The sequence below is a fragment of the Mastomys coucha genome, chromosome X, assembly GCF_008632895.1.
Source record: "Mastomys coucha isolate ucsf_1 chromosome X, UCSF_Mcou_1, whole genome shotgun sequence".
Classification (NCBI taxonomy): domain Eukaryota; kingdom Metazoa; phylum Chordata; class Mammalia; order Rodentia; family Muridae; genus Mastomys; species Mastomys coucha.
In genome coordinates, this window is record NC_045030.1 from 143,820,768 (window position 1) to 143,832,229 (window position 11,462).

Consider the following 11,462-nt stretch of genomic DNA (forward strand, 5'->3'; position numbering starts at 1 on the left):
CCCCAGAGGCCTCCAGCCAGTAGAGAAGAATGTGGTGTTTGTTATTGACGTGAGCGGCTCCATGTTTGGAACTAAGTTGCAACAGGTAACAAGGACTTTGCTTGCTGCCTCTGAAATCCATAGCTCTCTCCCCTTTAGATTTTGTAAAATGTTAGTGCTTTTTATTTTATTTTATTTTATTTTTGAAATGCCTCCTGCCTTTTTTCTCAAAGAAGTTTTCACATAATAACCCAGGATGGCCTCAGTCTCACTATATAGGTGAAGATGACCTTGAAGTTTTGACCCTCTTGCCTTTACCTTCTGAGTATTGGAATTCTAGATATGAATAAGGATGCCCAGTTTATATGGTGCTATAGACTGAATATAGGGCTTCATGGATGCTAAAGAAACTCTGTAGTAACTGAGCTATATTGCCAGAGCCATGACTCTTTCTACCTTATTGAGGCTCTGTGCCCTTACCTAGAAATAGGGATTAGTACTTTTCCCAGTATGCTTCTTTAACACCTGTATGAGCTAATACAGCTTAAGTATTCAATGATGTCTGAAACATTGAAGTGTCCCATAAATGGTACCTTATACTGGACTCTACTTGCTATGGAAACTCCATGTTAAATATTGTCGTGGGGAAAAAAAGAGAAGAGGAAGCATTCTGAGTCTTGTTCTTAGAGTATTTGATATGTGGTTGGAGAGTGAATATATTCCATATCAGAGTGTTAATGAACAATCTGGAGTGAAGACTGTCTGGATGAGATGAATGAATGCAGTTAACCCAAGAAAGTGCTGTCTAGAGAATGATCACGTGAAAGACCATTGAAGATGTGAATAAATAAAGGAGAAATGGTGTGCTTTCTAAAGGGCACAAGAGCCAAGTTATGAAGTTAAAATAGAATCTGGATTATCCAGGGGCTATCGAGAAAGTAACCCTGGAGGAAACAGAGGGAGGTGAGAATCAGCAACAGATCTAAGTGGAAATTAAGCAAGTGGAAACTGGGCAGCTAGGTGTACAGCTCCAAAATCATCGGCTTATCTAGCTTGAAGGGATTAAAATCATTCAACCCAGGATCACACAGTCAGAGACCACTGACCATATAGACCAAGGAGCCCTGGGAAGAACAGAACCAGAAACTTCAAGAGTGAAGCTGTTGTAGTGGATTCTTTATTTGGTTCATTCTCTTGGGCAGTCTATGTATCACAGGCTGTCTTAGAACTCACAGCCCTTCAGCTTCAACCTCCTGAGTGCTGTTTGCAGGCATGCATCATCATATGTGGCTCCGTTGGAAATTTCTTGATGATAAGAAATTCTACATTAATACAATAGCCTCTGGTCACATGTGGTCATTAATCATTTGAAATGTGACTTTTGCAAGGTAAAAACTGCTTTTTTTTCTCTATTGAACAGTAAACTTCTAGGCCTACCATAAAGCTGAACAAACATTTGGCCCTGACACCCTCAAGTCAAAGAAAGGAGAGGTCAAAAGGGTTAAAATACCTAAAATGTTTTGTAGAAAGAGCCTTTCAAGTTCATGGAGCTCCGTTTTGTCTTATCTCCTTTACCCTTTTACCACAGACTAAAAAGGCCATGGATACGATCCTTAGTGATCTGCAAGCCAGTGACTCTTTCAACATCATTACCTTTTCTGACACAGTTAACATCTGGAAAGCTGAAGGCTCAATCCAGGCCACTGTCCAGAATATCCATAGTGCCAAAAACTATGTGAGTCGCATGGAAGCGGATGGCTGTAAGTGTTAGATTTTATTTCTGAGCATTTGCCCTGGTTCTGACTTTTGTTCAACCCTGTTTCAAATAATCACTCAGTTTCCCAGATCTACTGCCTCTGTCACCTAAGCCATCTTTTCCCCTGTAGCAAGAAAGGCTCTGGTTCTGTCTTTGGGTGGCTGTCATCTAACTAGAGAATGAAACAATCCTGCCTTCCTTCTTTCCCCCACCTCCCCACACCCTGGGAAAGAATGGTCTGAAACAGGGAGTGATTAGAAAAACAAGGACATATGGGCCCCACTATCAGGTCATGTGAGCCAGGGCAAGAGTGAAGGAGTTAGGATGGATAAGCAGTGGGAACAGCACAGCGTGAGAAAAGATAACGTGGGAAGGATGAGCCTGGGAGTGTGTCTCTAATGGGGATAAGAAATGGCCTGAGAACATGGTCTCACAGTCTGCTCCCCGATTAGGGACGGACATCAATGCAGCTCTGCTGGCAGCTGCTTCAGTGCTGAACCATAGCAACCAGGAGCCTGGAAAGGGCCGTGGTGTGGGGCAGATTCCTCTTATCATGTTCCTGACAGATGGGGAGCCCACAGCCGGTGAGACAACTCCCAATGTGATCCTTTCAAACATCCGTCAGGCACTGGCCCACAGGGTATCTCTTTTCACCTTGGCCTTTGGAGATGATGCTGACTTCTCACTGCTGCGTCGATTGTCCCTGGAGAACCAGGGAGAAGCAAGACGCATATATGAGGATGCTGATGCAGCCCTGCAACTAGAGGGTCTCTATGCGGAGATTTCCAGACCTCTCTTAGCAGATGTGCAGTTAGACTACCTGGGTGGTTTGGTTGGGGCCTCCTCTAGGGCCCATTTCCCTAACTATTTTCGTGGCTCAGAGCTGGTAGTGGCTGGCAAGGTACAGCCAGGTGAGCAGGAACTGGGTATCCACTTGGCAGCCCGTGGCCAAAATGGTCATCTTTTTGTGGCCCACCATAGTGAAGAAGCCACCAACAGCAGCCAGAAGGCCTTTGGTTGCCCAGGGAAACCTGCCCTCAATGTGGCCCACTTTATCCGCCGCCTGTGGGCCTATGTCACTATTGGTGAGCTGCTGAAGGCACGATTCCAAGCCAGGGACACCACAACTCGCGGTTTGCTGGCTGCCAAAGCCCTCAATCTATCCCTTGAATACAACTTTGTCACAGCTCTGACTTCACTGGTTGTGGTGCACCTCGAGAAGACCGATGAGGAAGCCATGACCCAGGCATCCACTACAGCCAAAACAAGCACAATCACACCCTCATCCAGCAACAGTCTTGGACTAGGAGCAGGCACAGCTCAGCCAGCCTCAGTGCTCAAGGTCTCTTCCAAATCAAGACCCACAAAACCAACCTCAACTATTACCAGTTCCAAGGAGCTAGGGACACTGGGTCAGTGGTCTAATAGCCTAACGACTTCAGTACAATCAAATCCCCAAATTCCAGCCCAAGATTCTAGCACCTTGGAACTGCCAACTTTGAAGATGAAACCTCTTGCCCATGTGCCTTCAAATTCTAATGACCAGTTGCCTCAGAAGCCCAGTACTTCAACACACCAGAATCCTGGCATCACATCACTGGTTAATTCTGGGACACATATCCTGCCATTGAATCCTGTGAGCACTGCCCAGCCCAAAAGTGGCACCATGGAACATTTTAATCCATTTACTCCTTTCAAACTCCCTGCTTCAACAGATGCCCACCCTACACCATATACCCCATCATACCTTCAACCTGTATCACAGGAACCTACATCACAGTCACTCCAAAGCCTGCCACAGCCTAAATCTATCTCCACATTTCAGATACCCAAACACCCATTACCCCTCAGCGCCAAAGATCTTGCTCCCAAGACTTCCCCAAACTTACCACACTCTAAACCAAGGAATGTCTTACCCAAGTCTTTTAAAATCTCTTCATCTAATAAACCTAGTGTCTCATCTCACCAGACTTCTCCTAACCTACTACTTTCCAAGTCCAGAACACCAACTCCCTATAGCACACAAATCCCACTGCCTGCCAGACCCAGGCCACTAGTTCCTCAGAGCCTCAGCACATTCTCAAATACACTCTCTAGTTCCACAAGTCCCAGAAGCACTGTGGCTACCTCTATTCCTGGGGAACCTCTCCCTTCTCCCTTTACCCCTACTCTGTCCTCTTTGCTGTCCACTGCAAGACGCTGGCATCAGCAAGATCTGCTGCTAGGACCCAAGAGCACCAGGCAAGTTCTGGGACCATCTCTACCAGGGATTCCAATTATGGCCCTACCCAACAGCTCTGCTCCTATGCTGGAAGACAGCTCCCCTAAACCAGGTCCTAATCTTGCTGCCTTCCAGCACTCTCCCGGAAGCCATCAGTCTTCACCTCCTCCCAGAGAAGCTCCAGCTGCTGTCAGAATCAGTGGAAGAGTCCAAGTTCGTGGAGTCCTTGAACCCACCAGTCTTCTATACCTTCCTCACTCCTGACAAAGATGGTGAGTGTTGCTGGCAAAAGGCCAGGCCAGAGTGGGGAAGGTGCACATGGAGAGAGGAGGAGCTGAGAGTAGATGAAGAATGTAAGGACTCTTATAATGCTCCAGAAGCTTCCTTGGTTGCTTTGGGACTTTGGACTAGTTAACATGTCTAGACCTCTGTACCTAGGCACAGAATTAGAGGCCTTGGCAAATAAGACTGGAAAGGCCAAACAAAAGCAAAGTGGCCCAACTAGAGTTGACATTTGTCTCATTAAAAAAGAGAATAGTTGCTGACTCCCAAGCACGGAAAGAATGTGGTAGTATAAATTGGAGCATCACTAGGTAAGGCAGGTCTTCTTCTTGTTCTGTGCTCTGTGAACAGCCCCACTTAGTAAATTTTATTGACAATAATGGTAATTCCCAGTACATTTCCTATAAACTATTAAGCACTTTCCCTATGTACAGGTAGTTCTCTTCATTTCATGTGTCTAATCCAGCATTTAATATCCCATGAAAAACTATTGTCATATGCATTTTGTACACAGGGAAACAGAAGCACAGAGAAGTGAAACAACTTGTTTAATGTCACACAGCTAGTCAGAGACTAAAACCCAGATATTCTGGCTCCCTCAAAGAAATGAGTTTCTGCCACCCCACTAGACTGCTATCTTGAAAGAAGGGGACTCTCTTGGGTTACTTTATAGCACAGAGCTAGAAAGGGTTAAGGGCAGCAATAATTCACAGGGACATGATTTTAGGCAGAAATCTTTGGCATATCTTGTCCCTCACTTCCCCCAATATCCAATCCATCTCTGCATACTGGTGCTTGTATTTCTAATCTATTTCCCAAATCCACTGACTTCCCATGATCTTAACTGCCACCTTTACAAATCAGACAAACACTACCATCTTATCTGCCTCCTCATGAGTCTCCTTGTTTGTGACAAACAAGCTCATGCCCCTTTCCTCCATAGTGCTCCTCTGGAATTACCCATCACTCCTAGAATAAAGTTCAAGGTCTTCTTTATGGCCTGCAAGGTTCTGCATGGTGAGCTCTGTATGCCCATACCGTAACTGACTTCACCTTCTCCCACATTCGCATACATCCTCTGAACTCTAGACTGGGATTTCTCCCTCACTCCTCCCACTGGGCCCTCCTCAATCAACACTCAAGTACTTCTGTCTATTGCTTCTCCTTGATGCTCACCTGGCCTGACCTTTCCTATAGTCCTCATTCCCTCCCCACTCCTTTCTCTTCAGCCTGTGCCTTGGCTCTCAGACCAGCTTCCTTGCCCACCCTCCTCCACAGACCACTTCAGCCATGTATGACACCCTTGATCAGTCCAAGTTTTATTTTCTATAGCACCCACCACTTTTGATAATCATGACTATTCTATTTCTCCAGGTGAGAAACCCCATCTGTCTTTCTCACTATCATATCCCGATGCCTAAGCAGAGCCTGGATGAATGAATGAGTGAGTGAGCAGATGAATGTATAGGTGTTGTGAGAAAGAAATTTGAATCTGAACTTGAAAAAGGCCGCGACGAATATAGACGTAAGCAGGTCAGTTTGGATAGCCACTGGGAACTCTTCCATTTGGAAGGAAAGAAGGAGCAGACATGGAGATCACATAGAATCCTGGCATGTGGGAGACTGCAGCATTAGAGTCAGTAGTTGGAGGCAAGCTTGGGCTACACAGTGATATCACCCGTCTGGGTCTCTTTGACCCAGGCATGGGAAGGATTAATTTGATTTCTTTGTGTTTGGCAGGAAGTTCACACTGGGATGGCACTTCTGAGAGAATCCTGGGAGTTGCTGAAAATGACATGGATTCTGAGGAAAGTTCTAAGGAGCTGGTAAAAGGTAAACAAGGGGCTCTAAGACTCCTCTAAGCCCTTGTTTCTACTCAGAGGCATCTGGAACTCTCATCGACAGTGTGGGAGCAATTTAGAATAACACTTATTGGAGAATCAGTATTCTCAATGCAGTCTCAGGGAGTATATCAGCCAAGCATTAGGGCAGGTCCGATGCTTATGTTAGCCAACACAGGATGAGTTCTATAGTGTTTTTGTAGACTTTTGGTCTCATATCATTTTGTCTAGACAGTTTTTTTTTAATCTTACTGGTCTCTTGTTTGGTTTTTATTTTCATTTTTACAATTTTCTCTTTCTTGTGTTTTTGTGGGGGTTTTTTTTTCTTTACTTGTAAGGAAGAGAGAGAACATAAAGTCAGGTGTGTAGGGAGATGAAAAGGTTCTTGGAGGAATTGAAAGGAGAAAACATAATCAAAACTTGATTTTTTTCAATTAAAAAAAAAAGACAGCACCCATTTCCTTCCTCCACATTCTCCTAATGTAACAAACTGCGGCAACGTGGGTAATTTATAAAGAAGAGAGGTTTATTCATCTCAAAATTCTGGATTCTGGTCTGCTTGAGTGGCTGCATCTCCTGAGACTCTCCTTAATGCTGCAGAATCTCAAAACAGTGAGAGGCATCACTCAGCAAGACAGAGCAAGACAAATGGTGGTGGGGGGAGTCTTAGAACATTGCTGTCTAATAATCCATCAACCCATCAGTTGATCTGGCCTTGAAGGATGACTAGAAATTGACTTGAGTAAGAAAGAAGTAAATAAGAGGAAAACATTCCAAATGGCAATAAAAACAGGAAGAAGCAAACAACAAGCAGGCAGTCACGGCAAGCACCAGTTCAGGGGCAAGTGCGATGGTTGTGTGTGATCCCAACACTCTAGAGTTTGAGGGAAGGAGTCTTGGGAGTTCAAATCTAGCCTGGGCTATATATTGAGACCCTGGATCAAAGAACAAACAACAGCAAATTGGAAAAAAAAGCATAAATAAAAAAACCGGAGAAATAAATTTCAGAAAAGATTTAAATACTGAGCTCAGTGATTTGGTTCCTACCTAAGACCCAGAACCTGGAGGGTCACAGGGTTGTTGGGGATGTGTTAGATCAGTTCCTTATCAGTTCATGTCCTCAATCCTTTGCAGGCACATGGCCAGGCATCTTCACCTTCTCATCCTCTGGTAATCCATTCGCCCCTACCCCTTGTGCACTGGGACCGACACTGGGTACTCTCTCTCCCTCCTTCCCTTCCTCTCTTCCCCTCTCCCCTTCTCCATTACCTTCTCCTCCTCCTTCCTCCTCACTCTTAGAAAGTAGACATGGCCTTCTACATTCCCCTCTTCTCCTTTCTACCATTTCTTCAAGACTCATAACATCATAGTTTCATCTCCTGTCTTACAGTGGATGGGGATCCCCACTTTGTGATTCACATTCCTCACTCAGATGAGAAGATCTGCTTCACATTGGATGGGCGCCCAGGGGACCTCCTGAAGCTCATAGAGGACCCTAAGGCAGGTGAGAACCCCAAGGACTCCATTTCAACACAAGACCACAGCTGAGTGTTCTCATGTCAACAACCCTAGACATTTAGCACTTTATTTATGTATCTTACAGTAGAGTGTATAAAATAATGACATATCTGAGGAAGTACCTTATAAAGAGAGTTTGTGTTGGTTTACAGTTCTGGGAGGCCTCAGGGTTTCTAGAGTATGTATATACATACATGTAGTATATGTATATGTTATAATGTGTATATACTATATCTCATATAAGTATATTATAATATATTCTCCATGTATTTATATACTTTATAACATAAAATATATAACTATATATAGTATCCTGTAATATACAAGAATGCATATGAAAACAAACACATGACTCACAGACATCTGTAACTCCAGTTCCAGGAGATCTAATACCCTCTTCTGACCTCGATGGGTGCCAGGCACGCATATGATACACATACATATATACAGTAAAAGCATACATAAACAATATATAAATAAGTACACATAAATAACAAAATAAATCTAAACCCAGGCATAGTAGTGTACTCCTTTAATCCAAGCACACAGGAAGCAGAAGCAGGAGAATTCTCTGTGAATTAAGAGCCAGCTTGGTCTACATAGTAAGTACCAGAACAGCCAGAGCTACATAGTAAGATGCTGTCTCAAAAATTAGTTAATTGAGCCGGGCTGTGGTGGCACACACCTTTAGTCCCAGCACTTGGGAGACAGAGGCAGGAGGATTTCTGAGTTCGAGGCCAGCCTGGTCTACAGAGTGAGTTCCAGGACAGCCAGGGCTACTCAGAGAAACCTTGTCTCGAAAAACCAGAAAAAAAAAAATTAGTTAATTAATTGATTAATTTTTTTTTTTGAGAAATCCGCCTGCCTCTGCCTCCTAAGTGCTGGGATTAAAGGTGTGCGCCACCACCGCCTGGCAATTGATTAAGTTTAAAAGTGAAAAGAAGCACACTCATAAAGCCACCAAGATAGTCATAGATATATCCAGGACATCTGGTAAATTATTTTGACATTCTGTATACTCATAAATATGCAAATATGAGCCGGGCAGTGGTGGCACACACCTTTAATCCCAGCACTTGGGAGACAGAGACAAGAAGATTTCTGAGTTCGAGGCCACCTTGGTCTACAGAGTGAGTTCCAGGACAGCCAGGGCTACACAGAGAAACCCTGTCTCGAAAAACATATATATACATATATATCTATATATCTATCTATACATATAGATAGATATATGCAAATATGTACCACACAGCAACCCATACACATCAACAATTCAGACATAGAAGCTCTGATGCTTCCAGATTCGTCCCAATCCCCAGGAATCAAATACAGAAAGACAGCACATATTCTCTGTCCCATCAGACACATGAAATACACTAGTGCATAGAAGTAGTCACCCAACACGCACTAACATGCATCTAGATGTATGCATACTGACACTTTATACATGTTGGCATATCCCACAAACAACCAGACATACATAGTCATACAATCAAAAATGCAAATTGAAACATGCCATCTTCTTCAAACATGTAGAGCACTGATATTCCCAGAGATACTCATCAAAATATAACCAAATTTGTACAGCAGTGGGCAAACATTCATGCATACATGCAAATAACCACATGAGGGTAAGCATGTGCACATACTACATCCCCCCCTTATACACAGCTCAGAGTGGACCATGATGAAAGCATTTCGACATAAGAGCTAACATTCTAAACACAAGTCTGAATGATGTCATTTGGACCCTGAGACCTCAAACTTGCCTGTGCTTTAGGTTACCATGGGCGCATTGTAGTGAAATCTTGTGCTCTAGGTCTGCATTCCCTCCATACAGGGCTGCATGTGAGTGGGCAGTTGCTTGGAGCACCATCAAGACCAGGTCATAAGGACCAGACCCGGACATACTTCCATATCATCACAATAACTTCAGATAAACCCTGGTCCTACACCATTACAATAAATCGAAGTTCTATATCTGTGCAAGGTGAGAGCACCTTGAGCTTACCCTGGAACCAACCTGCCCTGGTGAAGAAGCCCCAGCTGGAGCTCCATGTGGCTTCTGCAGCCCATCTCACCCTCCGCCTTGGGACCCACCTCAACTTCCTCATCCTTCGTCACCAGTACAGACACCCCAGCACACTACAGCTACCCCATTTGGGGTTCTATGTGGCCAATGGCTCAGGCCTCAGCCCCTCAGCCTGTGGCTTGATGGGTAAGTGCTTCTGAGGCAGAGAGAAACCAGGGGTACCAGCCCTAACAGAAACCTCTTTTCTTTTTCCTTTCTTTCTTCTTATTTTTGTGTACTTATGAATGTTTTGTCTGTGTGTGTGTTTGTGCACCACATGTATTCTGGGTAGCCCTGGAGGCCAAAAAGAGGTCCTCAGGTTCCTTGAAACTAGAGTTAAAGAACCTCATAAGCTCATGTGGGTACTGCCAAACGAACTCCAGACCTCAGCAAGGAGAGCAAGTGATCATAACCTCTGAGTCTTCCTTCTTCCCAGCCCAGAAGCCTTTAGGATGAAAGTATAGTGGGCTCCCAACTTGACAGGGAAAAAGACAGAGCCAGACAGAAGTGTGCTTACAGGGAGAGGTGACTGCAAGGCAGAGAGCTGCACAGAAAGCTAGAGTGACTCAGGGTGGGAATATTTTCCCAGCCTCAATGGGGAAGGATGCATGTGCCTAGTCCTGCAGCGACTTGATGTGTGTGGGGGGAGTAGTGGTGCTGATACTTAGAGGGGAGCTCCCCCTTCTCTAAGGAGAAGAGGTAGGAGGAATAAGGGGAGGATCTGTATGAGGGGGTACTGAGAGGAGAAAGGGGGCTGATATTGGGATGTAAAGTGAATAAATACATTTAATAAAAATTAAAAACAACAACAAAAAGGAAGACCTCTGAGAAGAGGGAGGGCATTACATGTGTCAGGCTAAGCAAGAGTGTACAGGAAAGGCATTGGCGATAGCAGGAGCTACAGCTAGCATGATCAAGCTGAATGTCAAGGTGAGGAATTTGACATTCTCTCACAGGCACCAGAGGAGTCGTGAAAAGTTCTAAACAGAGGAAAGACACAGCAAGGCCTTAGTGTTTTTTAAAGCACCATCTGAATTGTTAGGCTCCTGCGAACATGGACTGTAGGTGCCGAGACTATAAATCAGAAGACCCCAACAGCAGTGATAGTAGGGTGGACAGCTATCTTCACCTCCCCGTGGCTCCTTGAACCATTTCTTCCCCTGTATCTTCCTGTTTTCTCCAAGTTCAGCTGCTCTCTTTATCTCTGCTATCTTGACTCTCCACTCCATGCCACACTCCTATTCCGTCTGGCTTGTTCATGCTCTCCCCTCCTGTAGGTAGGCCTGACACCCTAATTCTGCCACTTTCCTCCTAGATTCCCTGCTCACAGGCCTCCCTAGAGCTCTAATTGGTGCTACATCTTCTCTCCCTCAGGGCAGTTTCAACATACAGACATCCGGCTGGTAACAGGACCTACTGGGTCTTATTTACAGAAGCACCACGGCCTGGACGTGCCAGTGGTACTAGGCAAGAGGCTGCTAAAGGAGTCACCAAGGCTGCCTCCCCGCTGGACTTCATGCTGGCTGGTGAAGCGCTCTCATGTGGAACAGCTGCTGGGTCAGCCTTACCTTGCCTATGTTATGTAATGGCTCCTGAACCTGGAGATGCAGAGATTATGACATGGAGTGAACCATGGCACAGGCCTGGGTACATGTTGGTGTACATAAAGGATGTATATGCATGTGCTAAGGGGCAAATATACCAGGATACACAAAGATACACTAAGCTGAGCAGAACTTTGGCCCTAAAAGCTTTAGTATTCTTTTTACCTTGTTCATAGTCTCTGTTCCTTCC

The 11,462-nt window shown here is 44.8% G+C and overlaps 1 protein-coding gene across 1 annotated transcript in view; it reads left to right on the plus strand.

Annotated features, from left to right (window-relative positions):
- Itih6 (inter-alpha-trypsin inhibitor heavy chain family member 6) overlaps nt 1-11,254 on the plus strand; it is a 30,486-nt gene extending 19,232 nt beyond the window's left edge. Inside the window, 9 exon segments of the mRNA XM_031380360.1 lie at nt 7-85; nt 1,568-1,739; nt 2,188-4,061; nt 4,063-4,228; nt 5,979-6,071; nt 7,214-7,249; nt 7,470-7,583; nt 9,438-9,815; nt 11,043-11,254. Coding sequence (XP_031236220.1) covers nt 7-85; nt 1,568-1,739; nt 2,188-4,061; nt 4,063-4,228; nt 5,979-6,071; nt 7,214-7,249; nt 7,470-7,583; nt 9,438-9,815; nt 11,043-11,254 — 3,124 coding nt within the window.
- Nucleotides 11,255-11,462: the final 208 nt, after the last annotated feature.